This window comes from Podarcis melisellensis (assembly GCF_964234715.1).
Source record: "Podarcis melisellensis genome assembly, chromosome: 16".
Classification (NCBI taxonomy): Eukaryota; Metazoa; Chordata; class Lepidosauria; order Squamata; family Lacertidae; genus Podarcis; species Podarcis melisellensis.
In genome coordinates, this window is record NC_138533.1 from 21,115,487 (window position 1) to 21,131,347 (window position 15,861).

The window sequence follows — 15,861 nt, forward strand, 5'->3', positions numbered from 1 at the left end:
TTAATTATACTTAGTGGGGCTCTACATTGCTATTCTGCAATGTGGTTGTGGTGCTAATGGCTGTCGATCAGGTGTAGGGGGCAGGAATACGCCTCCTCTTCTTTTCTGCTTTACAACCCAGCCAGTTCGTCAGCTCCTTCCTCAGTTTCCCCTCCGGCAAGTGGGGATTTTGAGAGGTCCTGTCCACCCCTTTGAGAAAAGCGTGCAGTGTGCCCGTGAAATATTTCAAGTTCATAGCAGTGAGCAGTCAGCAATTATTTCCTCCTGCATCTTAAATGCTCCTCATGGGCTGCTCTGAGGCAGTTGGCAAGGCCACCTAAAGATGAAGGCAGGACCGCGAGGCCATAGCCAGGGAAGTCCGGGTGCGGCGCTGCAGCAGAATTGCGCAAGCCTGCTGCACCAGACCAGTGGCCCATCTTGTTCAGGATCCGGTTCTCACAGTGACCAACCAGATGCCTGCAGCAAGCCGCCAAGCAGGACCCCCAAGCCCAAGAGCCCTCTCCCCTCCTGCAGTCTCCAGCAGCTGGTATTCGGAAGCATTTGCTGCCTCCAACAGGGCGTAGCCGTCGGAGTCAGGAAACAGCAGAGCGCAGCTCTGAACGCCGCCGTCTCTGCAGGCTAAGCTCTTTGCCCTTGTGGCCTGTTTGCAAGCTCCCGCGTGGCACTTGGTGGGCAGGGCGCCAGCTAGGTGGGCCTCTGGCCTGACCCCACGGGGACCTTCCTTACATCCTTAGCTGCAGCCACCCTGCCTTGCCCTTCCGCAGCCCCAGAGGTGGCCACATTTGGGCTGTGGCGGCAGCATCTGTTACTGCCTGGAGGGTCTTTTCTGATTGCTGGCTGGAGCAGCCTTGCGGAGAGAGCCGCGGCAGGAGGGGACCGGCCTCGGTGACCCTTCTGCCTCAGTTCCTGCCATGTTACCGACACCACCCCCACCTGAATTGGGGGTGGGGGATGGGGAGCTGTTTCCTCTCCCACATTTAGAGCCACAGCCTTGCTCGCTTGCCCAGGGGTTTCCCTGCATCTGCACACCAGCTCCCCATTCTTCCCACCACCGCCATCAGCTGCCGCCGCCGCGCTCTCATTACGCCGCGGTAGGTTCGGTTTCTGGCGGTCTTTGTGCAGTGGCATCGCCTTGCTGCCCTTGCAGCAGAGAAGCGATTGCCGAGAGCTTCATTGGGAGAACACTCTGGTCAGCGACCGAAATAAATTGATTCATTTGTTCACACTGGGGGAGGGAAAGGCAGAGAAAACAACCATGTGTGCTCTTCGGGAGATTCTTGCTAGAAAATCCATAGAATATAAAGCACAGAAAAGGTTGGGGTTGGGGTTAGGACCATTTAGCACATCATGACCTCCTCAATGAATAAAAATTTCCAGAGGTCATGTTACATACGTCACAGTTGCCAAACATCCATAACAGATGTGGGGATCTTCGAAGGGGAATATTCTGATGGGTTGTGCCCCATTGGGAAGGGCCAAAGCTCGTTGGCAGAGCATACGGAAAGGAAGCTGTCTTCTACTGAACCTGGCGATTGTCCCACCCAACTTTGTGTTGCCAGATAACAAGGTTTCAGGTGGGACACATTACTAGCCCTAGCTGGAATGTCTTCATGCCGATTGGCTGCTGGGAGCACAAAGTGACAGCTGCCTGCTTCCCCCTCAACACAACCTCAACCTTTTCTCACTTGGCCCCTTGCAGATTCCCCGACCGCAAAGAAAACAAAGCGATCAGCTGTTCTGGAAGAAATCCTGGAGAAGCTGGAGGATGAAGGGGGTGAGGAAAGCAGCTAATGCCACTGGCCCCAGAACTATGAGGTAAGGGGAGGTATCTCTCTCGTTCTTCCTCTCTACTGCTAATTTGATAACAGGGAAGGTTATTTGAAAGAAGGCCTAAGAGAGGATGCTCCATTCAATTGTAAACCTCTTTTGTTCCTATTGTTCCACCAAGGCCAGGTGGGTGTAGTAAGATGTAGTTGTCACAGCACTGGACTAGGACCTTGGAAGACTAGTGTTCAAGTCCCTGCTCAGCCGTGAAGCATGCTGGGTGACCTGGAGGCTACAGTCTCAGCCCCTCAGCCCTAACCCTCAGCTTAGCTCGTAGGGTCGTTGTGAAATATAAAGATGCAAGGGAGAGGAATCTTGAACGTCAGATTAAGCTCCTGGAGGGAAGGTGGGAGATAAAGTTGCTAATAGGTCAACAGTCTTTTTGAAGCCTAAGCCTGCGTTCCCCTGTGGTCAACCTTTTGGGATGAGGACAGGACCGGGGGCGAAAGTGGATGTTGGCAAGTACAAAGGATGGCAGAGGAGAGAGTCCCGAGAGCCAGGCATGTTTGGAAGCTTGCCTTTGACCTGGAGCAACAAGGCTTCAGCTTAAAGTAGGGCACCCCAGACTTACAGGCAATGGCAGATGATTCTGATTGGGCAGAAGGGAGGAAGGCCACCAGTAGGTGGGGCTAGAGCCAACAATAGCCAGAGCCCATAACAAGCAGGTCCTAGTTTTGTCCCCATATCCTTCTCCCTGTTGGATTAAAACAGGAGAATACAGATATTAAGTAGGAGGAGCAGGAAACTAACAGCCTTGAGACCTCTGAAACCACCCTGAGACCTCCAGATATAGGGTAGTATATCAGTTCAAAAAATAATAAACCTGCCCCCAGGACTGGTTGCAGTTAAGAAGGCAGGCAAGTGGGGGCTGGTTGAGGGCAGTCCGAACGTGGTGGGGCATTGTCCAGTTTTCCCCTAGTGGGCCAAGCTCCTCTGATCAACAACAATTGAAGAAAGCAGAAGAAACCATTCCTTCTCTCTAAAATGAAGGACCTGGATTCTGGAAGTCATGCTTGCTGTTTTCCCTCATGCCCCCACCCCACCCTGAGGGGGACTGCAAAGTTGGGGGAGCGCTGTCCTCCTCTACCATATTTAGATGTCTTAAGTTATAACGTCTTAGCTGTTTCAGGTTGCTTTTGCTTTCGAATTGTGTGCCTGTTTGCCTCCTTGGGGGGGACAGAAGGGCAGGGTGTAAATTCAATAAATATCGAACATAAGAAGTGCCTGCTGGATCAGACCGGCGGCCCATCAAGTCCAGCATCCTGTTCTCACATTAGCCAACCAGATGCCTTTTCTGGGAAACCAGCAAGCAGGATCCGAGCACAAGAGCCCTCTCCCCTCCTCTGGTTTCCAGCATCTGGCATTCAGAAGCATCGCTGCCTCTGACGGTGGAGGCAGAGCAGAGCCCTGCAAAGTGTTGGTTGTCACTGCCTCCTGTGGGAGTGAGTTCCACAGTTTAACTGCGCAGTGCATGAAGAAAGTTTTTCCTTTCGCCTGTCCTGAATCTTGCCATTTCATCCTGGACTGCTGCAGAACCATGTCATGTGGGCAAGCATGGGCATAGCCAGGATATATGATGGGGGAGGGCAGGACTTCGGTGGGGGGGGCAGAACCGAGCTATCTGCGACTCGGTTGGTCAGTTAGTTAGTTAAGTATTTTTATTGATTTACAGTGGTACCTCGGGTTAAGAACTTAATTCGTTCTGGAGGTCCATTCTTAAGCTGAAACTGTTCTTAACCTGAAGCACCACTTTAGCTAATGGGGCCTCCTGCTGCTGCCCCGCGATTTCTGTTCTCATCCTGAATTGAAGTTCTTAACCTGAGGTACTATTTCTGGGTTAGCGGAGTCTGTAACCTGAAGCGCCTGTAACCCGAGGTACCACTGTACTTGATTTGGAGGGGGGCAGCTGCACCCCCCGGCTACGCCCGTGTGGGCAAGCCTCATAATCTGGGCCACTGATTGGCCACATGGTGAAAGGCCTGCCTTCATTCACTGAAGCCTCCTCACAGGCCAGAAGGCAGTGTTTTGCTCTCAGATCTTTGGCCACCCTGGACGTTCCCCAAGCCTTCCCTCTGGCTGCTGCTGCTGCTGGCATTGAGCGCTGGCCCTCATCAAGATTGGCTGCTGCCCTCCCTCCCCTCTCTTCCCACCCCCCCTCCCCGAATCCAAGCTGTGCTCTCTAGAGGAAGATGTCAGAGTCAGAGGCATCCAGAGGCACCCTGAAATTAAGAGCTCTTCCAGAGGCCCTGTGCTTATTCCAGAAGCGCAGTGGGAAGGTGGCTGCGACTTAACCTGGCAGGGATTAGCCGGCAACTTCCCTTTCATCACGAGAGCCCCCCGATGCCTCCCACCACGGAGGCAGGTGTATTCGAGAGGCAATTGTTGGCCAGATGGAGCCCTGAGCCGCCACTCGAGAGGCTTCCCCGCCGCCAAGGGGTCTCCAAAAAAAAGCCCAGTAATCTGCCAGGGGGTGGGGAGTAAGTTGCGGCCGCCCCACTGCTTGGCCCATCAGCAAGAGTGCCACGCAGCAATAGGCCAGGAGCAGGAGGGAGGGAGGGCACATGGTCTCAGGTAATGCGGGTGCTGGCTAGGAGGCTCCTCGCACCATTGCAGGTTGTCTGCGACCGTCTTCCATGCAGATCAATGATGGCACCTCTGCAGCTCAAAGGGGGAGAGGTGGGGAAACTCTGAACCATCACAGAGGGAGAGATGCCTTGATGGCAGCCATAGAATTCAGGAGTCAGAAGCAGCAATGCTTCTGAATGCAACTTGCTGGAAAGCACAAGAGGGGAGAGGGCTCTTGTGCTCAGGTCCTGCAGCAAGCGTCTGGTTGGCCATTGTGAGAAGAGGATGCCAGACTAGATGGGCCATTGGCCTGATCCAGCAGAGCTCTGCTTATGTATTTATGGATGGGGTGACCCAGGCTGATCCAACATTCCCCTAAAGGTAAAGATACCCCTGACCATTAGGTCCAGTCGCCCACGACTTTGGGGTTGGGCGCTCATCTCGCTCTATAGGCCAAGGGAGCTGGCGTTTGTCCAGCATGTGGCCAGCATGACTAAGCTGCTTCTGGCGAACCAGAGCAGTGCACGGAAACGCCATTTACCTTCCCACCAGAGTGGTACCTATTTATCTACTTGCACTTGACGTGCTTTCAAACTGCTAGGTTGGCAGGAGCAGGGACCAAGCAACGGGAGCTCACCCCATCACAGGATTCGAACCACCGACCCTCTGATCAGCAAGCCCTAGGCTCTGTGGTTTAGACCACAGCACCACCCGCGTCCTCTAAACATTCCCCTAAAGACTGGGTCTAAAGCCGTTTCTGCACCAGCATTCTTGTTTCTTAAGGACAGAGTTTGCTCGCTTCTCAGCGAAGCCTACTTTGTTTGCCAAGTGTATGTAAAAGATCTTTTCCTCCCCCAAATAGCTGGGATAATTCTTTCCACTTCTGGGGACAAAATGTTTTTCCTTGTTTTAGAACAGGGACGTCCAACTCCCGAGAGACTGTGATCTACTCCCGGGGAGACTCCATCTTCCATTTTGCAACCGTGCGCAAATGCAATTGTGCTCTTTTGCTCTTTTCCCCCGGCAGAGGAAAATGAGACCACAATCGACTGCTATCACCAGGGGATCAAGCTGTTGATCATGGTCGACCAGTTGGACATCCCTGTTTTAGAACAACAACAACCCACATACGCTCACAGCCATTTCTGTACATCAGTAGGCACTGCTTATTTTGCACCATGCTAAATTTCAAGAGAAAACACCAGAGGAAGTTGAGTCACAAGCCTCTGGCCCTTGTAAGCGGTGGAGATGATTGGTCCATTTGGGCTCCTGGGCCACTGTTCCACCAAGCTCAGTCTCAAGAACATCTCAAGGAGAGCCCTGCTGGATCAGGTCCATCTAGCCCAGCATCCTCTTCTCATTGTCGCCAACCAGATGCTCCTGGGAAACCTGCAAACAGGACCTGAGCATGAGAACAATTCTCCCCTCCAGCAATTGGAGAATGTACCCATCATGGCTAGTAATCTGCTCTCAGACAGCCCCCAGCTGCCTGCCTTCTTACTTGCAAGCCGTCCAGGAGGTGTATAATTCAGCAAGGAGGAGGAGGATGGGGACAAAACTAGAATTTCATTCCCTGTGCCTGTCATTAGCTCTGGCGCCACCTACTGTTGACCTCCCTCCCTCTGGGTTTACACCAGAAGCAGCCAACATGGTGCCTGCCAAGTGTCATTGGACTCTAGCTCCCATCAGCCCTAATGGTCAAGGATGATAGGAGTTGGAGTCATCCAAGGGGGGACCACGGTGGCCAACCCTAGTCAACACACTATGTAACGTAGGTCAATCTTCAGCTGGTGTTGGTGGCAATTCTTCACTGAGAACCATGTACTGAAATGAATGCACCCCTTAGGGCTGGGCAATCTTATCAATAGATAGTTCAAAAAAAGTTTCAAGTCCGTATCGTGATACTGGTTTCATAATTTTAGACCTGGCAATATATTGCAAATTGTGGAGTGTGTGTGTGTTATGCAAAAATCACATTGCCACAAAAACCATGAAGCCAGCCAATGCCTCTACATAGCTCCATCCTTATTTCAGACATTGTGATATATCAGTATATTGCAATGTTCAGCTGGTGATATATCGCAATGTTGAAAACCAGATATCGCCTAGCCCTGGCTCCCATATAAATGCCAAGAGTGGAGAGTGGTCTATTAGTGCCTCGGAGAGCAGTTCAAATCCCATCTTGGCCATGGAGCTCTCTTAGGGGACCTTGGGGAAGGGACCAGTCCTTGCCTGCCTCTTAGCCTGACCTACCCCACAGGCTTGTTGTGGGGATTAAATGAGGAGGGGGAGAGAGAACCATGTACGCTACCTTGGAGATACAAATGCAGGCAACCCATCTAGGATTGAGTTGGCTCTGCCTGTCATTGGCTCTGGCGCCACCTACTGTTGGCCTCCCGGCCTCCCACTCCAGCACTCCCAGCTGCAAGTGATGCTCATGGATAATAACGAGCGAGACGGACACCCCTAATAAGCATGCAGCAAAAGTGTTCAGCCACAGGCAGCATGTATCTCCCCTCCCCATACCGTCTTCCATAGCAGGGTGGATTCCTCGCGCCCCCCCAGCTGCCTCCCCTGCAGTAGCAAGGCAAAGGATTAGTGCAGGCAGAGCAGGTAGGCTTTCGCGTACAGAGGCGAGCTTGGTTTCAACATCTAATTCAATTTGTTCTGCTGAGATTGAAATATGAAATGCTTGCCAGTCAGATGTTCAAAGGCACCAGAGGTTGGGATGGGGGGGGCAGTGAGGAGGGAGGGGTTGAAGAGAACAGAGAGCGCTTTCTGAAGTTTGCATTTTTATGAAAATCAATTTAACCGTTTGATTTCCCCCTCCCCACCCGCAGCACACGATTGGGTTTTGTTTTCTTTCCACCCCCCCCCCTTTTCCAGCCTTGATGAAGACTTTTAATATCTCAAACCACACAAACACACACACACACACACCCCTCAATAATGATTTTTATCTCCTTTCACCAGGGGTTTGTTTGGGGCTTTTTAAAAAAAGTGTTGTGTTTTGTTTTGTCCTAATAATGTTACGAGTATAAAAGGAATCTCTTCTGATGGACAATTGCACACACAGCTGCAAGGACCACTTGTTGACAGTTTGTCAAAAGGAGACTCTGGCCTCCATGATGAGTTTTGGGGGCGGTGTGCGGGGGGGGGGGTGTTAAAATAAATAAATAAATGCTCCTCCTCCTCCACTGAAATATTCTAATCACACTGAATTTAGTGGTGGGGGAGGGAATTGCAAGTTAATTCATTAATTACACCAGAGTGGGTGAAACTTCAATCTTAATTAAGAGTTTTTAAGTAGTAGAGCACTGGCTGGTTGGCTGTTTTTCTTCTTGTATTGAAGATAACACTGAGGCAGTGCAGGTTGTTGTTGTTGTTGTTGTTGTTATTATTATTATTATTATTATTGTAGTAGTAGTAGTAGTAATAATAATAATAATAATAATAATAATAATAATAATAATAATTCACTTTTATATATCTGGAAGGCTGGATCCTGCCCCTTCACATTTTACACTCCAGTTGGCTTGTTTCTACGTTCGGAAGAGATATCTGGAGAGCTAAAGGTTCCCCACACCTGCTTGAGGCAATCCAGAATAAAGGAGCTTTTAAGACTTATATCTGCCTGCCGTTAACGGACCTCTGGAGTTATTAAAAATCCTCCCTCCTGTTTTCAGTGAGACGAGCAGGAAGGTAAAACATAGCGGAAGATGGATGATGATAATTATTATTATTATTCTTTCATTATTTATATGCCGCCCATCTGACCGGGTTGCCCCAGCCACTCTGGGCGGCTTCCAGCAAAACATAAAAGCACCACAAAACATTTGGCATTAAAAACTTTCCTCCACAGGGCTGCCTTCCGATGTCTGGGTTCCAGAGGTGGGAAAGATGTGGTGGAGGTCGAGGAGTTAACTTTTTTTGTTCGTCAGCCAGGGAAGGACTCATGATTATCAGGTGTTGATTAGGGGCAATATCGTTGCAGTCCAACTGGGCTGCCTAAATTTGCTGAAGTTTCTGAACCATCTTCAGATGGTCTTTAATCCCATGGTGCCTGGTGCAGTGAAAGTGGGATAGGGCAAAGCTTTCCTCCCTCTTGCATAACACTAGGACTCGTGGACAATGAAACTCCCAGGGGAGACAGTGATGGCCATCAACTTGAGTGGCTTTGAAACAGGATTAGACAAATTCATGGAGGAGGAGGCTATCTATGATGACTACTGGCCCCGTCTTCTATGTTCTGCACCCACCGAGAGAGCCTGCATGCCTCTGAGCAGCGGTTGCTGAGGATCGCAAGTGGGGAGAGCGCTGTTGCTCCCGGGTCCTGCTCAAGGGTTTCCCCACGGCCATCTGGTTGGGCACCGTGAGAAGAGGATGCTGGAACCAGATGAGCCTTGGACCTGATCCTGCAGGACGTGTCTTAGGCGTGACTGATCTTGGCTCTCCAGAGCCTCAGGCGGAGAGAGATCTTTTCCCACCTACTTGCTGCTTGGTCAATGGAGGAAGTAGTTGGGGATCAGTGGGGAAGGTCAGTAGCTCAAGTACGCGGCAAGGTGCCTGCATTGGTGGGCATAGCCATAGGCAAAAGTGGGAAAAGCAAATAATGCGCTTGCTGCCCCCTTTGTACAGTTGACTGGCTTCTGTACACATTCCTCTCCTCATTCTCCATCCAGGCAAGCCAGGACACAACCCAGCAAGGTTTGAAAAAGTGGTAGAGAAAATCTTTTTCTCTCCCTCTCTCATAACAGTAGAACTCGTGGACGTTTGATTAAGCTGAGTGTCGGAAGGTTCAGGACAGATAAAAGGAAGGACTGCTTCATGCAGAGTTAATCTGCGGAACTCACTCCCACAGGAGTACCCACTTGGATGGTTTTAAAGAGGATTGGACAAATTCATAGAGAACAAGGCTATCCGTGGTGACCAGCCATGATGGCTGTGCTTGGCCTTCATGGCCAGAGGTTTATGGACACCTGTTGCTGGAAACCACAGGAAGGGGAGATTGCTCTTGTGCTTGGGTCCTGCTTGCGGGCCCCCAAAGGCATTTTCTGGGCCCACTGAGAGAGCAGGATGCTGGACTTGCTGAGCCATTGGCCTCATCCAGCAGGCTCTTCATACCTTCTTACTAACAGAGGATAGAAAGCAAGGCTGGGAAAATGTATGTGGTCTGGGGAGATGGGGTATGTCCTGGGGAGAGTTCCAATGGCCAGTTAGAGAGAGGCCTGGAGGGCTGTATCCTGCCACCCTCACAGGCAGGCTCGAGGTGTCTGCAGGACAGGGCCTTCACGGTGACTGCTCCCAGACTGTGGAACTCCCTCTCTAGGGAAGTCAGACTGGCTCCCTCCTTGTCCTTCTGCTGCCAGGTGAAGACTTTTTTTATTGCAGCAGGCTTTGGGGGACTTGGTCTTCTATGTTTTAATAGATCAGAGAGAGAGAGAGAGTTCTGACTTTATTAATGTTTAGGTTTTTTTAAATGTTTGCTCTCCCCCCCCCCCATGTTTTAGCTGTTCCTATTTTACCTGTTAGCTGCCTTGAGTCCTGTTCAGGCATAACAACAGCAGCAGCAGCAACAGGCCTGAGGATAATACAGTCGTACCTTGGAAGTCAAATGGAATCCATTCTGGAAGTTTGTTCGACTTCCAAAATGTTCAGAAACAAAAGCGCGGCTTCTGATTGGCTGCAGGAAACTCCTGCAGCCAATCGGAAGCTATGGAACCCACATCGGACGTTAGGGTTCCAAAGAACGTTCACAAACCGGAACACTCACTTATGGGTTTGCGGCATTTGGGAGCCAAAACGTTCCACTTGCAAAGTGTTCGGAATCCAAGGTACGACTGTAATAGGCTTGAGGATCCCCTTCCTGGTATTTGGAAAGTTAACACCAATGCCTTGACTCAAAAAATCAGAGGGCAGGCACAGCACAGATCACACACAACCTCTGCGATGGGAGTCCGAGGCGCCTCAGGTGGTCCTTTTGAGGATGGCCATGTCTTAGGTTGTCCTTTCAAAAATAAAAGGGTGGGGTGGGGAAGCGGGAAGTTTAAACAAGGGGCTGTGTTAATTGGATTACAGGGCAGCTGCCTGTGCTTCCTGCAGGGAGGCATCAGGTGCACAGAGACAGTACCTTCATTTCCAAACCTCGGGTTATATATCCAGGAAGCTCCTTTGCCCTTGCTGCCAAGTTAGGAGCAAACATGCATTTTGCCATGCCACTTCCCTTTACATTTGGGGGTGGGGATTAAAAATACACGTGTTTCTCAGTGGGGGGGCATCGGATCCCATATGGTTTAATGCCCCCCCCCCAATTTGGGGCTGCAGGGAAGAAGGCACCCTCCTCCCTTGCGCCCCGGAGAACGAGCGGCACTTCTGCCTCCCTGTTTTCCCCCCTCCAAGCGTATTCATTCGGGAGAGGGAGAAATGGCGTAGCAGGGAGCTGAGATTTCAGATTTATCCATTCATGAATAATAATCAGGCTGAGCAATTCACAGTAAATGGGTATCCAAATTGGCTAATAAGGAAGGCTTTCACCTCAAACTGGAGCTGGGCGAGAGACCGAGAATATCAACAGACGTTGGCTGTGGCATGTGTGTGTACGGCGATGTGACCTGAATCAGTGAAATATGCAAACCAGGGCCAGGGTGCCAGCAAAATAATAGGCATCTCTGTTAGCAGACGGAGGAGAGAGCAAGGCTGGCAGGCTGACAGCTTAGCAGCCTTGGCGGGGGCTTCCCATTTGGCGCCTGGGGCCCTGGTTAACTTCTTCCTGGCTCTCTCCGCTGCCTGCTCAGCTGAGTCACAGCAACGTCCGCTCTCACAGAATCACAGAACTGTAGAGGTGGAAGGTATCTCCAAGGCTCATCTTGTCCAACCCCCTGTGGTAACAGGAATTGCAACTGAAAAATCCCCAACCGATGGCCAGTTTAAAAGCCTCTGATGAAGGAGAGCCTGCCACCTTCTGAGGTGCAGATAATACTGACCTGGATAGGCCAATGGCCTGACTCATTATAAGATTGTTGTTGTCGTTTAGTTGTGCCCGACTCTTCGTGACCCCATGGACCAGAGCACGCCAGGCACTCCTGTCTTCCACTGCCTCCCACAGTTTGGTCAAACTCATGCTGGTAGCTTCGAGAACACTGTCCAACCATCTCGTCCTCTGTTGTCCCCTTCTCCTTGTGCCCTCCATCTTTCCCAGCATCAGGGTCTTTTCCAGAGAGTCTTCTCTTCTCATGAGGTGGCCAAAGTATTGGAGCCTCAGCTTCAGGATCTGTCCTTCCAGTGAGCACTCAGGGCTGATTTCCTTCAGAAGGGAGAGGTTTAATCTTCTTGCAGTCCATGGGACTCTCAAGAGTCTCCTCCAGCACCATAATTCAAAAGCATCAATTCTCCGGCAATCAGCCTTCTTTATGGTCCAGCTCTCACTTCCATACATCACTACTGGGAAAACCATAGCTTTAACTATACGGACCTTTGTTGGCAAGGTGATGTCTCTGCTTTTTAAGATCCTGCCTAGGTACCTTTCTGTATTCCTGTGTCTGTAAAGGGATGGGCCATAGCTCAGTGGCAGATCATCTGCTTTGCATGCAGGTCCCAGATTCAATCCCCGATGTCTCCAGTTTGGTCTAGGAGAGTCCCCCTGCCTGGCAGTGGCTCTGTCAATGCAGACAACACTGAGCTTGATGCACCAAAGCTGTCTGACTCGGTTGTTGTTGGCATCTATCTGTCTTGAGAGACAATGGAGTGTGCCTGTAGGTGAAGTCAAGCCACTGCATTAGCAGTACCCAAGTGACCTGCTGCAAACCTGGGCAGTGTGTATGGAGGTCCTGGGCTGCCCAGAGGACAAGACCCCCCTCTTGGCCTCACTGATGTAGTCCAAAGGGAAGCAGAGCAAGATGATTGGCACCAGCCTGGCTTCAGGAGTTGCTGGAAGGAGGTGTACAAGGCGCCATCCAACTGTCTTAGGGACTGCCCTCCGGATTTGTGACTTCATATGAGGCAGTTTTCTGTGTCCCTGGACCGCAGTGCTTGAGGTCCCAGTGCCTGAATTGAGACTAGAACCGATTTCTCCATCACCATTTGAAGCAGGTGGGATCAAGGCAAGTCCAGGACCAGAGTGCTTACAAGTAGGCACCCGGTGAAACGAATCAACGTTGCTTTGTGGCAGAAGGTGGGGGAGCCTTTTGCTCTCCAGATGTTGCAAGACTTCCATCTGCCTCAGCCAGGAACGCCGGGAATAAGGGATTGTGGTAGTTGGAGTTCCAAAACATCTGGAAGGCCCCAGTGTTCCCTATCCCCCTGACTTAAGGCAAGGATAAGGAACCTGTGGCTCTCTAGGTGTTGCTGGATCCCAACTCTCATCAACTCCAGCCAGCAATGCGCAGCAATCTCAGACAGTGGGAAGAGTCCCAGACCAGAGGAAGAGTCAAGCATAGGTGCCACACCTCAGCATGAAGTGGGAAACTTGACATTAGCTGGGAATGCACTCCTCATGGACAACCTTCAGAGTACCATGCAAGCTACCCTCAATTTATTTTCCTGTACTTTTTTTAAAAAAAGAAGAAGGAAAGCTCAAAGATTTAGCTCCTTGGTAGGGAACCTCTATCCCCAGATATGTTGCATAACTACATCTTCCATGGCCATTGGCAGTTTCGAAAACAGTCTTCAAAGGCAGCGCCACACAGAGCACATTGCAGTAGTCTAGTCTGGATGCCTAAGAATGTAAGACTGGGTTGTGGAACCAGTGACGCTGTTGGATCACAGCTCCCACCATCTCTGGCCATTGGTCATGCTGGCTGGGGCTGATGGGAGTTGGGAGTCCAACAACGTCTGGAGGGTCAGAGATTTCCAATCCCTGCTTTATTTATTTGCATTCGGAGCCAAATTGCCTCGTGACAACGGGGGCAAAAGACAGCCATCATGGCCGGCAGCCATTGGTAACCCTACCCCCCATGAACCTGTGCTAATCTTCTCCCAAGTTGGTGGCCCTCTTGTGGGAGCGAATCCCCGCAGAATATGTGTACGCGCATCGTTGGTACATGTAGACAGGGAATTTGCACTCTCTCCTTCTGGAGGCGCTGGGTATAAATAAATGAATTAAGTCTGAGAGGGGAAGGAGAAGCCTCTGCATTTGCATGCAGGCCTCTGAGATTATTCGGGGAGGAGGCAGAGTGGAGGGGAGAGAGTGACTAAAGGGCTGGGAGCCTTGGACTTAGTTGGAATTCAGCCGCCAGAGCTTTGCCTCTCCCTCTGATGGCTGAGCGTGATTGACACTTACAAATTACCCAGCCAAAAGTGTCGAGTCTTTGACCCCTCAGTAACATCTTCGGCAAGCTTGAGATTTGCCAGCATTTTGTCATCTAATTACTACAAATCCCTTGAAAATTCACTGGCTGGTGAATTTTTAATGCGGGGCGCCGTTTTCAGCGTGATGCATTGCCCAGATGGGATTGCGTTCCCCTCTTTCCTTCTTTACTTTCTTCCCTCCCCAAGCTCTTCAATTCTTGCTGGGTGGGGAGGGGGGGAGAGTTGTGGGGTGGTGGGCTCTGCTGGATGCCATTGCAGAGCCAATGGCCCTCAAACCAATTATTTCGCATTTATAGTTTGCAAGCACCTAGATCTGCATCTGCGGAACTGCTTTCTGTCTGTCCGAACCTTCTCGGCTGCAGTGTGCTTCAGAGGCGACAGGTGCCTGTCAAGTCCAGTGGGGCGGAACGTGGGGAGCCCATGCCGTAGGTGGAGCCTGAGCCATTGAGAGGTGGAGCCAACAGATTCCAGCTTCGTCTCTCTCCTCCTCCTCGCAAGGGGCAGCACTAAAGCCACATTCATGCCATACGATTGGGGAAACTGGGGGTTGTCAAGGATGCTGAGTTGTTGGGAGACCCCTATTCCTCTGCTAGAGCCACAGTTCCCAGCGTTCCCTGGGAAGAGGGATAGAGGCTTAAGGGTGCTTGTTATGTGACCCCACCCTAACAGTCTGGCTTAACCTTCATTCCCTGTTCCCAGAGAATTCTGGAAAACGTAGCTCTGGAAGGGGAATAGTGATGGGGAGATCCCCTATCAACTTTCAGCACCCTGGATAGCTCCCAAGATTCTGTGAAGGGAGCCATGGCTATCCAAAGTGGTATTGCCCTGCTTTAAACATTTGGTGTGAATGAGCCCTAAGACGGAAGAGCAGGAGGCAAGCAGTGCCAGCCCTTGGAATAGCTGTAAATAAGAAGGCAGGCAAGGTGGGGCTGGCTGGGGGCAGCGTGAAACTGGAGGGGCAGTTCCGCGGTATTGGGTCAGAATGTCCTAATTACATGAGCTTCCTCAGGTCCTTCCCTGGTGCTCAAGTTTGGCTGGGCAGAATGCTCCCTTCCAAGGATCAAGCCACCCACGTAACACTCTGTATCTTTTCTCTCTCCCGCCAGCCCCAGTTCAGAACTGAGTCATGGCCGAGAGAGCAACAAGGGGGTTCTGGCCCCTCCTCGAAGCCAAGTGGATCTGTCCCGTGAACCCCGAAGAGGAAAGTCCTTTGAACAAGCAGCTTCGAAGCGATGGCACTCATCATTTTCATTCATCTGCCATTTCCTGGCTAGGAAAAGCAACAACTCGGCTTGATGAACCAGCAAAAGGAAGAAAAAGCTATCCGCAGTTCAGTTTTTGCCCTTCCTTAATAACTTGTATAGTTTTGAAAGAGAGAAAATGTGTACATAACTTATTTTTAAGGAATGCGTCCTAATATATAACAACCTATCCTTTGTTCCCACTGCCTGGTTTCTCTGTTTTACTTCCAACTAGTGTTCACTATTCCATTATTTTGCTCTCCCTTCAGTTTCACAGCATTTGCAGCCAGGGATGTAAGAGCAGAAATAGGAATCCTGGTAGGGTTTGAAGCACCAGAGTTGTGTGGGACACCAGAATAGATTAAAACATTAAGAAGAACCTGCTGGATCAGGCCAATGGCCCATCTAGTCCAGCATCCTGTTCTCTTGTGGGGTCCAACCAGATGCCTTTGGGTAACCCACCTGAACTCAAGAGCCCTCTCCCCTCTCGTGGTTGCCAGCAAGTGGTGTTCAGAAGCACTTTACTATCTCCAGCTGTGGAGGCAGAGCATAGCCATCCGGGCTAGTAGCCAAGAGCCTTCTCCTCCATGAATCTGTCCTGCCCTCTTTTAAAGCCATCTACCAGTGGCCATCACTGTATCCTGTGGGAGGGAGTTCCACAGTTTAGCTATGTGCTGCGTGAAGAAATTGCTCCAACGTTCTTCCAACAGTCATCTTCATGGGATACCTGCAAGTTCTAGCATTAGGAGAGAAAGAAAGGAAACTGTTCTCCATCCACTTTTTCCATAGTATGCATAATTTTATTGCTGTCTAACCAGGTCACCTCTCCCTTGCTTTTCCTCTGAACTCATAAGTCCCAAATGTTGCAACCTTCCATCATGGAAAGTCTCCCTGCAGAAGAGTCCAAAATGGGAGATGGGTCCAG

At 50.7% G+C, this 15,861-nt stretch overlaps 1 protein-coding gene across 1 annotated transcript in view; it reads left to right on the forward strand.

Annotated features, from left to right (window-relative positions):
* RBM19 (RNA binding motif protein 19) overlaps window positions 1–15,139 on the forward strand; it is a 101,972-nt gene extending 86,833 nt beyond the window's left edge. The window contains exons 24-25 of the mRNA XM_081892280.1: window positions 1,700–1,815; window positions 14,802–15,139. Coding sequence (XP_081748406.1) covers window positions 1,700–1,791 — 92 coding nt within the window. The 3' untranslated portion in view covers window positions 1,792–1,815; window positions 14,802–15,139. The remainder of the gene's footprint in view (window positions 1–1,699; window positions 1,816–14,801) is intronic.
* Window positions 15,140–15,861: the final 722 nt, after the last annotated feature.